Source organism: Triticum aestivum, chromosome 4D (genome assembly GCF_018294505.1).
Source record: "Triticum aestivum cultivar Chinese Spring chromosome 4D, IWGSC CS RefSeq v2.1, whole genome shotgun sequence".
Classification (NCBI taxonomy): domain Eukaryota; kingdom Viridiplantae; phylum Streptophyta; class Magnoliopsida; order Poales; family Poaceae; genus Triticum; species Triticum aestivum.
The window spans coordinates 481,013,130-481,027,468 of NC_057805.1; the positions used below are offsets into that span (position 1 = coordinate 481,013,130).

Below are 14,339 nucleotides of genomic sequence, written 5' to 3' on the forward strand. Positions count from 1 at the left end.
TCCAAGAATTCTATATCATTTCCCATCAATAATATGTCATCCACATATAATATGAGAAATGCTACAGAGCTCCCACTCACTTTCTTGTAAACACAGGCTTCTCCATAAGTCTGTGTAAACCCAAACGCTTTGATCATCTGATCAAAGCGAATGTTCCAACTCCGAGATGCTTGCACCAGCCCATAGATTGAGCGCTGGAGCTTGCATACTTTGTTAGCATTCTTAGGATCGACAAAACCTTCCGGCTGCATCATATACAACTCTTCGTTAAGGAAGCCGTTAAGGAATGCCGTTTTGACGTCCATCTGCCATATCTCATAATCATAGTATGCGGCAATTGCTAACATGATTCGGACGGACTTCAGCTTCGCTACGGGTGAGAAAGTCTCATCGTAGTCAACCCCTTGAACTTGTCGATAACCCTTAGCGACAAGTCGAGCTTTGTAGATGGTCACATTACCATCCGCGTCCGTCTTCTTCTTAAAGATCCATTTGTTTTCTATGGCTCGCCGATCATCGGGCAAGTCAGTCAAAGTCCATACTTCGTTTTCATACATGGATCCTATCTCGGATTTCATGGCTTCTAGCCATTTCTCGGAATCCGGGCCCGCCATCGCTTCTTCATAGTTTGAAGGTTCACCGTTGTCCAACAACATGATTTCCAGGACAGGGTTGCCGTACCACTCTGGTGCGGAACGTGTCCTTGTGGACCTACGAAGTTCAGTAGTAACTTGATCCGAAGCTTCATGATCATCATCATTAACTTCCTCCCCAGTCGGTGTAGGCACCACAGGAACATCTTCCCGCGCTGCGCTACTTTCCGGTTCGGAAGGGGTGACTATCACCTCATCAAGTTCCACTTTCCTCCCACTCAATTCTTTCGAGAAAAACTCCTTCTCCAGAAAGGACCCGTTCTTGGCAACGAAGATCTTGCCTTCGGATCTGAGGTAGAAGGTATACCCAATGGTTTCCTTAGGGTATCCTATGAAGACGCATTTCTCCGACTTGGGTTCGAGCTTTTCAGGTTGAAGTTTCTTGACATAAGCATCGCATCCCCAAACTTTTAGAAACGACAGCTTAGGTTTCTTCCCAAACCATAATTCATACGGTGTCGTCTCAACGGATTTCGACGGAGCCCTATTTAAAGTGAATGCGGCAGTCTCTAAAGCATAGCCCCAAAATGAGAGCGGTAAATCGGTAAGAGACATCATAGATCGCACCATATCCAATAGAGTGCGATTACGACGTTCGGACACACCATTTCTCTGAGGTGTTCCAGGCGGCGTGAGTTGTGAAACTATTCCACATTTCCTTAAGTGTGCACCAAATTCGTGACTTAAATATTCTCCACCATGATCTGATCGTAAGAATTTTATTTTCCTGTCACGTTGATTCTCAACCTCACTCTGAAATTCCTTGAACTTTTCAAAGGTTTCAGACTTGTGTTTCATTAGGTAGACATACCCATATCTACTTAAGTCATCAGTGAGAGTGAGAACATAACGATATCCTCCGCGAGCCTCAACACTCATTGGACCGCACACATCGGTATGTATGATTTCCAACAAGTTGGTTGCTCGCTCCATTGTTCCGGAGAACGGAGTCTTGGTCATCTTACCCATGAGGCATGGTTCGCACATGTCAAATGATTCGTAATCAAGAGACTCCAAAAGTCCATCTGCATGGAGCTTCTTCATGCGCTTGACACCAATGTGACCAAGGCGGCAGTGCCACAAGTATGTGGGACTATCGTTATCAACTTTACATCTTTTGGTATTCATACTATGAACATGTGTAACATCACGTTCGAGATTCATCAAAAATAAACCATTGACCAGCGGGGCATGACCATAAAACATATCTCTCAAATAAATAGAACAACCATTATTCTCGGATTTAAATGAGTAGCCATCTCGAATTAAACGAGATCCAGATACAATGTTCATGCTCAAAGCTGGCACTAAATAACAATTATTGAGGTTTAAAACTAATCCCGTGGGTAGATGCAGAGGTAGCGTGCCGACGGCGATCACATCGACCTTGGAACCATTCCCGACGCGCATCGTCACCTCGTCCTTCGCCAGTCTCCGTTTATTCCGTAGTTCCTGTTTTGAGTTACAAATATGAGCAACCGCACCGGTATCAAATACCCAGGAGCTACTACGAGTAGTGGTAAGGTACACATCAATTACTTGTATATCACATATACCTTGGGTGTTGCCGGCCTTCTTCTTGTCCGCTAAGTATTTGGGGCAATTCCGCTTCCAGTGACCACTTCCCTTGCAATAAAAGCACTCAGTCTCGGGCTTGGGTCCATTCTTTGACTTCTTCCCGGTAACTGGTTTACCGGGCGCGGCAACTCCCTTGCCGTACTTCTTGAAGTTCTTCTTACCCTTGCCCTTCTTGAACTTAGTGGTTTTATTCACCATCAACACTTGATGTTCTTTTCTGATCTCCCCCTCAGCTGATTTCAGCATTGAATATACTTCGGGAATGGTCTTTTCCATCCCCTGCATATTGTAGTTCATCACAAAGCTCTTGTAGCTTGGTGGAAGCGACTGGAGGATTCTGTCAATGACCGCGTCATCCGGGAGATTAACTCCCAGCTGAGACAAGCGGTTGTGCAACCCAGACATTCTGAGTATGTGCTCACTAACAGAACTGTTCTCCTCCATTTTACAGCTGAAGAACTTGTCGGAGACTTCATATCTCTCGACCCGGGCATGAGCTTGAAAAACCAGTTTCAGCTCCTCGAACATCTCATATGCTCCATGTTTCTCAAAACGCTTTTGGAGACCCGGTTCTAAGCTGTAAAGCATGCCGCTCTGAACGAGGAAGTAATCATCAGCACGCTGCTGCCAAGCGTTCATAACGTCTTGGTTCTCTGGGATTGGTGCTTCACCTAGCGGTGCTTCTAAGACATAATCTTTCTTGGCTACTATGAGGATGAGCCTCAGGTTCCGGACCTAGTCCGTATAGTTGCTGCCATCATCTTTCAGCTTGGTTTTCTCTAGGAACGCGTTGAAATTGAGGACAACGTTGGCCATTTGATCTACAAGACATAGTGTAAAGATTTTAGACTAAGTTCATGATAATTAAGTTCATCTAATCAAATTACTCAATGAACTCCCACTCAGATAGACATCCCTCTAGTCATCTAAGTGAAACATGATCCGAGTTAACTAGGTCGTGTCCGATCATCATGTGAGACGGACTAGTCAAGATCGGTGAACATCTCCATGTTGATCGTATCTTCTATACGACTCATGCTCGACCTTTCGGTCCTCCGTGTTCCGAGGCCATGTCTGTACATGCTAGGCTCGTCAAGTCAACCTAAGTGTATTGCGTGTGTTCTGAGGCCATGTCTGTACAAGCTAGGCTCGTCAACACCCGTTGTATGCGAACGTTAGAATCTATCACACCCGATCATCACGTGGTGCTTCGAAACAACGAACCTTCGCAACGGTGCACAGTTAGGGTGAACACTTTCTTGAAATTATCATAAGGGATCATCTTACTTACTACCGTCGCTCTAAGCAAATAAGATGCAAAAACATGATAAACATCACATGCAATCAAATAGTGACATGATATGGCCAATATCATCATGCTCCTTTGATCTCCATCTTCGGGGCACCATGATCATCTTCGTCACCGGCATGACACCATGATCTCCATCATTGTGTCTTCATGAAGTCGTCACGCCAACGATTACTTCTACTTCTATGGCTAACGCGTTTAGCAACAAAGTAAAGTAATTTACATGGCGTTTATTCAATGACACGCAGGTCATGCAAAATAATAAAGACAACTCCTATGGCTCCTGCCGGTTGTCATACTCATCGACATGCAAGTCGTGATTCCTATTACAAGAATATGATCAATCTCATACATCACATATATCATTCATCACATCTTCTGGCCATATCACATCACATAGCACTTGCTGCAAAAACAAGTTAGACATCCTCTAATAGTTGTTGCAAGTTTTTACGTGGTTTGTAGGTTTCTAGCAAGAACGTTTCTTACCTACGTATGACCACAACGTGATTTGCCAATTTCTATTTACCCTTCATAAGGACCCTTTTCATCGAATCCGTTCCGACTAAAGTAGGAGAGACAGACACCCGCTAGCCACCTTATGCATCTAGTGCATGTCAGTCGGTGGAACCTGTCTCACGTAAGCGTACGTGTAAGGTCGGTCCGGGCCGCTTCATCCTACAATGCCGCCGAAACAAGAAACGACTAGCAGCGGCAAGAAGAATTGGCAACATCAACGCCCACAACTTCTTTGTGTTCTACTCGTGCATAGTAACTACGCATAGGCCTGGCTCATGATGCCACTGTTGGAAATCGTAGCATAATTTAAAATTTTCCTACGCTCACCAAGATGCATCTATGGAGTATACTAGCAACGAGGGGAAAGGAGTGCATCTACATACCCTTGTAGATCGCGACCGGAAGCGTTCCAATGAACGTGGATGACGGAGTCGTACTCGCCGTGATCCAAATCACCGATGACCGAGTGCCGAACGGACGGCACCTCCGCGTTCAACACACGTACGGTGCAGCGACGTCTCCTCCTTGATCCAGCAAGGGGGAAGGAGAGGTTGATGGAGATCCAGCAGCACAACGGCGTGGTGGTGGATGTAGCGGGTCTCGGCAGGGCTTCGCTGAGCTTCTGCGAGAGGGAGAGGTGTAGCAGGGGAGGAGGGAGGCGCCCAAGGCTGAGATGTTGCTGCCCTCCCTCCCCCCCTTTATATAGGCCCCCTGGGAGGGGGGCGCCGGCCAAACCCATCTAGGGTGGGGGGCGGCGGCCAAGGGGGGTGCCTTGCCCCCCAAGGCAAGTGGGAAGCCCCCCCACCCTAGGGTTTCCAACCCTAGGCGCATGGGGGGGGGCGCCCAGCCCACTAGGGGCTGGTTCCCTTCCCACTTCAGCCCACGGGGCCCTCCGGGATAGGTGGCCCCACCCGGTGGACCCCCGGGACCCTTCCTGTGGTCCCGGTACAATACCGGTAACCCCCGAAACTTTCCCGGTGGCCGAAACTTTACTTCCTATATATAATTATTCACCTCCGGACCATTCCAGAACTCCTCGTGACGTCCGGGATCTCATCCGGGACTCCGAACAACTTTCGGGTTTCCGCATACACATATCTCTACAACCCTAGCGTTACCGAACCTTAAGTGTGTAGACCCTACGGGTTCGGGAGACATGCAGACATGACCGAGACGCCTCTCCGGTCAATAACCAACAGCGGGATCTGGATACCCATGTTGGCTCCCACATGTTCCACGATGATCTCATCGGATGAACCACGATGTCGAGGATTCAATCAATCCCGTATGCAATTCCCTTTGTCAATCGGTATGTTACTTGCCCGAGATTCGATCGTCGGTATCCCAATACCTTGTTCAATCTCGTTACCGACAAGTCTCTTTACTCGTACCGTAATGCATGATCCCGTGACTAACGCCTTAGTCACATAGAGCTCATTATGATGATGCATTACCGAGTGGGCCCAGACATACCTCTCTGTCATACGGAGTGACAAATCCCAGTCTCGATCCGTGCCAACCCAACAGACACTTTTGGAGATACCCGTAGTGCACCTTTATAGTCACCCAGTTACGTTGTGACGTTTGGCACACCCAAAGCACTCTTACGGTATCCGGGAGTTGCACGATCTCATGGTCTAAGGAAAAGATACTTGACATTGGAAAAGCTCTAGCAAACGAAACTACACGATCTTTTATGCTATGCTTAGGATTGGGTCTTGTCCATCACATCATTCTCCTAATGATGTGATCCCGTTATCAATGACATCCAATGTCCATAGTCAGGAAACCATGACTATCCGTTGATCAACGAGCCAGTCAACTAGAGGCTTACTAGGGACACGTTGTGGTCTATGTATTCACACATGTATTACGATTTCCGGATAACACAATTATAGCATGAATAATAGACAATAACATGAACAAAGAAATATAATAATAACCATTTATTATTGCCTCTAGGGCATATTTCCAACACACATTTGCATGCGTCTCCTTTGTTTGATGTTCGTTTAATGCAATTTTTAATCATCGGCAGACGAAGCACAAAGTGTGATTTTCAATATAATTTTATTTTGGATTTTCATATAAATATGTTGTCAGATTTTTAATCATGAAAAAATTGATGTTTATGATGGCAAATTATGTTGTCGGAAACATGGCAAATTCTTTCAGCGGACATGGCAAATTATGTAATCAGATTTTTAACCATGGCAAATCGAATATTTTTCATTACAATTGTAATTGTTTTTTTTCGCGAATACGCAAAGATTGCGTATCATTGCATTGATAGGAAGGGTGAAAAATACAGAGGGTGTATGCTACAACGGCCACGCGTACACAAGTTGGTGCGGGCTCAAGTAGCAGGAGCAGTTGGGGTAAGGGCTGCTCATCCCCGATACAACAAGCTAGAGCCTATCTCTCAGAGATCATCGTCGCCAAGCCGTTGGCGCCGGCGCTAGCCCATAGGCGAGCGTCTTCCTGAATAGACCGAAGCAAGCTAGCGATGGAGGGGTGCAGCTGGTCGAAGACACACCCATTCTGGTGTTTCCAGAGAGCCCAGGCGGTGAGGGCAATGATGGAGTTTAGTCCCTTGCGTAGAGCAGCGGGCAATGTGGAGCACGCGTCGATCCACCAATCCACAAAGGGCGTGTCCGAGTCCGGGATCGTAGCGGTTGATCTGCACCAAGATAGAACCTCGTGCCAAATTTGGCGGGAGAAGGGACAAGCAGCGAATAGATGGTGCATGTCCTCTGTGGCCTGGTCGCAGAGCACGCACCGGTCGTTATGAGGCAACCCACGGCGGGCGAGGCGATCAGCCGTCCAGCACCGATCCTGTAGGGCCAGCCAGATGAAGGCTTTGATGCGGAGGGGGGCCCATGTCTTCCAGGTAAGCTTCCAAGATGCATCCGAGATAGAGCCGTGGAAGAGCGCACGGTAGCAGGTCTTGGCCGAGTAGGCGCCGGAGTCTGTCCACCTCCAGCGCAGCTCGTCGTGCCCGGCCGCGAGGGTCCTGGTTTGAAGAGCGCGCCAGAGGTCAATGTACTGGACAAGGGCGGCGGGGCCGAGCGCGCCGGCGATGTCTTGCACCCACGCACGCCCGGGAAGGCCCTCAGCCACCGTCCGGACGCGGCGATGCCGTCGAGAGACCATAGAGAAAACCAGGGGCGCAATCTCAGAGATGGACTTGCCCTCGATCCAGGGGTCTGTCCAGAACTTGCATGAACGCCCATCTCGCACTTCCCAGGTGGTGGAGGCTCTGAAAATCTGCACGGCCATTGGGTCGTGGGGGGGGGGGGTGAAGCTGACTCCAGGGACGCGAAGCGTCTGTGCGTTGGAGCCATAGCCATCTGGCGCACAGGGCAACCCCAGTGCGCTGCAGGTCGCGGATCCCCATGCCGCCGAGGGAGGTGGGGCGGCACACTCGGTCCCAGTTGACGCGACACTGCCCGCCGCGCGCATCCTTGCGGCCAACCCCAATTGTAATTGTTACGATGATGGCGATTCTTTTAAGCAAGTATGGCAAATCCAAAAGAAATTGACTCTCCTCGCGATAACTATAATTGATACGAAAAATGTTTGATTTGCCATGGTCGAAAATCTGACGTTGGATTTGTAGCAAAGTCCTTGTATGCTTGCTACCGTTTTCTTTAATAATGGTCAGATCTGGAAACTAACCCAATGAAAACCTCTGTTTTTTTAGGGAAACCCAATGAAAACCTGTTTTATCCTTAGGAAGGCGTACTACAATAAGCGGCGCCTTTTTCGTCTAGCATCCCTCGTGTGTGTGTCTCCACGGTCAAATCGGGATAAAGCAACGGCGACGTCATGGCCTCGCCGGCGACGCCGAGGCCGGCGCTGATCCGGCCGCGGGCCTCGCGCAGCCGCTCCCAGTTGGGCGCCGTCAGCCTCGCTTCCGACCACGCCGCCGCCACGGCCTCCTCGGGCCGCCGCCGCGACTTCGTCTTCGTCGTCAACCCCTCCGGTACGCCCCACCCGGAGCCTCCCCCTCCACCCCACCCCGGCCACGTATTTCCACTCTAAACGCCATCCTCGTCGCGCGGATCCCGCTCTGCAGGCGCCAATGGCCGGACGGGCAAGCAGTGGAAGCAGCTGCTCCCCTTCCTCCACACCCGCCTCGCCGACCAATGCAACGTAAGCCTCCGAGAGCTCCTAGATCCCCGCAGACCACCTCACTCCACAACGGCAAGCTCCGATTGCCGTGCGAGACCACGCTTGGGCTCAGATCCGGCGGTAAATAACTCGGTGATCTCACAGAATATTTTGCTTTGTGCCTTTGTGGGTATCGATCGGGCGATCAGATTTGCGAGTGCATCACATCGGGCCCGTCGCACGCCATAGATGTCACGAGGGAGGTGTGTGTGCCTGGCTTCATACCAAATTCAATCATCACCTGTTAATTTTCCCACTATGGGGTTCCCACTGTTCTGTGAACACTGGTCCTCTTGTGCGTGCCTTAGGCTATAAAGGACGGCGCTGATGCTGTGATCGCCGTTGGCGGGGATGGGACGCTTCATGAGGTATTTGTGCGTCGCGTGTTGGTACGATATTGCTGCAAATTGTTGACATTTCCTGCAATTGATACTGGAAGCACATGTGCAGGTGGTGAATGGCTTCTTTTGGAAAGGAAGCCCGGTCCGTGCTCTTGATCGAGGGCCTGACCACTTGACGGCGCTTGGTGTGAGTGGCATACCTTGTTGCTTTGCTGAAAAAAAGGAGATTGCTCTTTTTGTCTTTTGAGACATAACTGTTAGGGTGTTCTGTAATGTTTACGTGCTGGAATTTGTTCGGTAGTGATGCACTTTGTTTTTCTTTTGCAGCTCATCCCACTTGGAACTGGCTCAGACTTTGCTAGGACATTTGGCTGGTAATTTTGTTTTCATTCTTGTATGTTCTATATATGCCCTTGTGGTTTGGTAACCTCCATTTTCATTGGAACATATTATTGCTTGTTAAACCAGGTCAAATGATCCCCGTCAGGCGATTGATCGAATTGTGAGAGGTTTCTTCCTTGCTACTTTATTCTCATATAGCATCTATGTTGATTCGTTCTCTGTTAGCAAGTAAAGTACACAGATATATAGTAACCGGATTAAACTAATTTCGTATCTTCTATCTCATCATTGCGGATAGCCATACAACAACAAAACAACAACAACAACAACAACAAAGCCTTTAGTCCCAAACAAGTTCGGGTAGGCTAGAGGTGAAACCCATAAGATCTCGCTGCGGATAACCATACCAGATGATAAATTTCTAGCCACTCTAAACTCAACATTTCAGTGACAACTTCCCCAGTTTTGTGACAATTATGAAACCACGACCAACATGATCAAATACCTGTGTACTCAGACTCGGTGGAATTGTATGCCCAACATCTCAGACTCACAGGTAAACCTTTCCTGCAGGAGTTAAATCAAAACTAGACATTGGCATGATGGAAGGTCCAAATGGAGATCCACATTTCTTTATAAATGTTGCTGATATCCATCTGTAAGTGGATAATGACAATTTGAAACATGAAATTCAGTGTATAGATTGGAATTTGAAAAATTACTATGCCTACAGGAGTGCCAAGGCAGGTTATTTTGCTTCTATGTACAAGAGATTTGGCAACTTATGTTATGTTCTGGGAGCTTTAAGAGGCTTTTGGGGACATAGTAATCGAGATTTGAGAATAAAGGTGAGCCTTTATCTAGTTTTTGCTTCGAAGTGAGTTGCACTATACAGCTTTTTCTGCCCATGTAATTTTGAATCTCTGCAATTTGATAACACGTATAATAGGTGAATGGAGGGGAATGGAGAACAGTTGATAAAGTCACTGCTCTATGCGTAGGAAATGCCAAGTACTTTGGAGGTGGCATGAAGATTACTCCAACAGTTGATCCTTTTAGCGGTGACCTTCAGGTGCCTAAGCCAGTCAAAATTAATTTTACAATTTAGAGTAAATGACACGCTTGTAGTAATTTGTAAGGTGTTTTACAGGTTGTTATTATACAAGATTTCAAGTGGTACAGTTTTCTTCTTAAGCTACATAGGCTTTATGGAGGCACACACTTAACGGTGAATGGCGTGTCATCAATAAGGTAAACAACATCGGGTCTTGTTAAGGTTCTTGCACTTGAGGAGTGAAAAGGACATTACTATCTAAAATGATTCTGTGAACTGGGATGATGTGCCTTTTGTACAAGTTTTACCTGCATGGGAAACACACAGATACTGCAGAAAGCATATTGCTTTTTATGCTCCCAAGGAAGGTAGTTTGTCCCTTAGAATGTTTGAACATATAGGCCAACCTCCTAACACATCTTTATGTTGATCGATTACTCTAGTATTTCTCTTCATTAGTACTGCTTGCTATAATATCTTAATGTCTGGCAAAGGTCCAAGAAAAGTTTGGTGTTCTATCTGAGCCCTCTGACCGTTTATGTAGAAACTAGCCAAACACGAAATTGTTTTGAATGGAAGCGCGTGGGTAACGTGAAAATGCTTTGCTAAGCGCATTTGGTTAGTTTTCAAAACACTAGTTCGGTCAGTTGAAGTAGTAATCGTGGTTCTGAGTTCTGAAACCTTCCCGAAACACAACCAGCACAGTTTAATTCAGAATTCTTGATAGATATCTTTATCTGACCAACAATATTGCTATTGCAGAGTTCAATCAATTGAAGTGGTAGAGGTGGTGCCTAACGGCGACGTCTTTGTGCAATCTGACGGGGAGCATTTCGGTTTTCTTCCGACCAAATTCTCAGTTCTGCCTGGTGCAGTAGATTTCTTCAGCTAGATCGCTGTGCTGTTTCTTCCTGTTGGATGTTGACAGACAGAAGATGCATGATCCTTGGCCGACTTGCTCTGTTCACCTAGATCACGACGTTCTTCCTCCTGTTACGCTAGCTTAAGATGACGCGGCAATCAGGTTGCTCCACTCACTCATCTTCTGGTCTGATATGGTAGTACGGACATGAAACAAATTACTGCTGTGCAGCGGCACCCACCATGTATTTCTATGCCTGCATGCAGCATACAGTAGCCGAGTCGTCGATGTTCATAGACAAGCCGTAGAGTCACAGCACAGCGGCCATGAGTGTAAATTTCACAATTGTTTCTTCAGTCTTGTGAGTACCGTGTGCAATGATACGGCTGCTTGTTGTTCGAACAGCTGAAGTGCCTGCAGATCCAGTGTGAAGTTGATGCATTTCCCAACCTCCAAGGTAAATGCTGTCGCGAAAGCTCTGTAACTTTTACTCTGCCCCCTGGTTGAGTGTACTCCACAAGTGTGAGAAAATAATCTAGTGCTTCTTTTGGAGTAGTAGTGATTTGATTCCGGGACATTTATCTGTGAACCTGGGCCGAACGGAGTCTTTGTTGTGAAGTGATTCTCTGACGGAATCTCCTGTGTTTGTTCCTCTCGTCGTAGTACGCAAGGAATATCGTGACTGTTGCTTGGAAATCCAACTGCCCATTGATAATGGGGAAAAAGATGGTACTAGTACTACTCCACTAGCGTGCCCCCTGGTGCCATGGCAGCAGACTTTATGCTCCTTTAACCTTGGGTATGATGACTTGACTTTATCCTCGTCACTGTCTGATGCATTCCCATCCCATACTACGTCTGAGGTCTGACCTTGTGGGAGACTCGAGGCAGCTCTGGTTTTGATTTTTGAGGGCATGTACAATGGAGGCAGCATCAACGTGCTGCCCCAGCCGTCACGTAGACTGACTATGACTGAAACCACCGAATGAATTGATAACCGTCCAACGCAGGCTGCAGTAGTATTTTACCGAAGTGGTGCTCTCCTTTGCACGTACGGCCTGCCTGACGATGGTAAATGACAGACAGAAACAAACCGGGAAAGCTGGCGCGTAGAATGTGGTGCAATTTCATTGTCATCCGTTTGGGCCTAGCAAAGTCAAAGCTAGAGCCGAACGGAAAAAGGAAACCTCGGCGTCGTACGGACGGACGGTGCCGGCGCACCTGGCTGGAACCAGGTCAGCCAGAGAGCAGCCGCGGCGATCGTCCGCTCACTCTCGCGTTCGTGGCGCGCGTCCGGCGCCGGCGTGCTGTACTGATGTTGGTGTCTCTACGCCGACGGGCGGGCGGGCGGGCGACGGCGATGGAGGCGAGTGAGAGAGGCAGTCGACCAAACGGGAAGCTGTCAAAGGGAAGAAGCAGCAGCTGGTGCGTGGGTGGTGGGCGAGCGGCCTTGATCGACGTCGTCCGTGGCGTGGCCGGAGCCGGACGCGGACGGGATAGGAAACATTCTGCACGTTCCGATAGGCATGGCACGGGATGCATGGGCCGATCCGATGGACTGCTCGCTCGCTCGCTCGCTCGCTCGCTCGAGTATTTAATTGATTATTATTATCAGTGCTAACAGTATGTCTCCATCCGTGTGTGCTCATTCACAGTGTCCGATGGTTCTCCGCGTGTGTAGCTAGCATAGCATAGCATGTCATGATGGTTATTCTGTAATCGGCGAATCGATGGAGCCTGCCTGCCCTAACTTGCGTGTGGCTCGGGCAATTGCAATTCGCTCGTTCATTCGTCGCTACCAAACATGACTATGGACAACACTGCAACTAACCTCCTAAGCCTACTCACAGTCACAGACAAAAACAAAGCACCGAGCTGTCAAGGCAAAAGGCGTTGGTAGCAACCAGAGATGCGCACCCCTGGCTGGCCTGAGCGAGAAAGCACGGCGTATTCCTTTCCGCATCCTCCAAAACGCCCGCCGGGACCGGGAGCGAAAACGCCAGGTTTTGGAACCCTCTTCTCGCCGTCGCGTCGGCCACATGGGATGGGAACGCCAACCAACCGTCTGGCGCAATCCCAGCCCGGCTGGCTGGCTGCCCGGCGCGTACGCCCAGCTGTCCAACGGAGACAAGTGACAGGCAGCCCGTGCGGTGCAAATCTTGGAGGCGCGCGTCACCTAACTGGCTAGCCCGAGTCCAAATCCCACGGGGTCTTTGGATTGGAGTCCATCCATCCATCCATCCATCCATCGGTCGAGGCCAGGGCCCCCGGGGACATACATATCCAGCCAGCATATGATTGATTGTTGATTTTCCTTTTTGCTGGGTGCTGATATATGATTGATTGGTTGCAGATGTGCACGCGCGCTTAATTAGTTTGTTGGAGGGATGGATGGATATTCCAGGGCTGGCTAATTAGATTGTTCATTCATGTGTAACTACAATGACACACACGCAAGTGGCGAAATGCGCATTGTCGGGATCGCGACTCCAAACTAAACTTGTTCGCGTGTCAGCCCGACCCCACCAACGAGCCCGGCTTTCGGGCCAGGCTCAGTCTCGACTTTCCCGTCCGAAGCCTGGCCCGAAATCCCAACCAAAGCCCAAACTTGCCAAAAAAACCATCATTTTATTCAAAAAGAAACATGTGTAATATACCATCTTTGCACCTTGAAAGTAATCATTTTAAATGATAAAACACGCTCTTCACATGTTTTGAGCCGGTCTTGGGCTTGAGATTCTCACTTCGGGCTTTGTCAAGCCCTGCCCGGGCTATCGTCAGGTTTACTCCAAACCATGTGCTTCAACCGGTGGAGATTCGAGATATCTCAATGAATAAGATTTTCCATTTCGAATTAATGAGACCTCCCCACTCACTAAATAAAAATACTCATATTTATTGTGCACCGATATCTGTAAATGCATCTCGCAATCTCCACGATTATTTCTGGATCTATCAATATTTTTATCTACATCTACAACTATGCGGTGCCTATACATGTCCATCGTAAATGCATATACTTCTAACGATCTCGACCATTATTTCCGGATCTATCAATATTTTCATCCCCATCTACAACTATGGGGTGCCTATACAACTCTGTCGTAAATGCATGAGTTGTTTGTTTCCACATCAACCATATATAGCTCTTATTCATGCTGGACCGAGATGGACCGATAACCGTCAGTCGGAGAAAAAACGCTTGCCGGGCAATCAACCCGGTCTTCTCATATGATCACTAGCTATCGGTTTTGATCACATGTGCTAACCTACATCTGCATCTATAAAGTACTGGCACATAGTAAACAAGATAGCTAGTTACTTTCTATATCAACCATACAATATCTTCATAATTGATCTATATATGACAATCCGATCAAGAGAAGTTCTGATCATCTTGACTAGATTATTGAATCGATGACGAGTGCTGAAATATATCTGCATACCTCACTAAATAGAATATATACTTGTGTTTACACTGAATGCGTGTAAACATGTATAAGTGTCG

General features: G+C 48.0%; 1 protein-coding gene across 2 annotated transcripts; it reads left to right on the forward strand.

Annotated features, from left to right (window-relative positions):
• The first annotated feature begins 7,772 nt into the window (after nucleotides 1-7,772).
• LOC123098808 (sphingoid long-chain bases kinase 2, mitochondrial) lies at nucleotides 7,773-11,214 on the forward strand. 2 transcript variants are annotated; one of them, XM_044520883.1, is made up of 12 exons: nucleotides 7,773-8,044; nucleotides 8,138-8,214; nucleotides 8,382-8,435; nucleotides 8,541-8,600; nucleotides 8,683-8,760; nucleotides 8,901-8,947; nucleotides 9,042-9,082; nucleotides 9,486-9,573; nucleotides 9,649-9,763; nucleotides 9,865-9,987; nucleotides 10,066-10,166; nucleotides 10,732-11,214. In XM_044520883.1, exons 1-12 carry the CDS (start codon nucleotides 7,888-7,890, stop codon nucleotides 10,859-10,861), a joined length of 1,071 nt encoding a protein of 356 aa, XP_044376818.1. In that variant the 5' UTR covers nucleotides 7,773-7,887; the 3' UTR covers nucleotides 10,862-11,214. The 2 variants fall into 2 exon arrangements, with proteins under 2 accessions (XP_044376818.1, XP_044376819.1); XM_044520884.1 differs by having other exon boundaries at nucleotides 9,489-9,573.
• The last annotated feature ends 3,125 nt before the right edge of the window (nucleotides 11,215-14,339 follow it).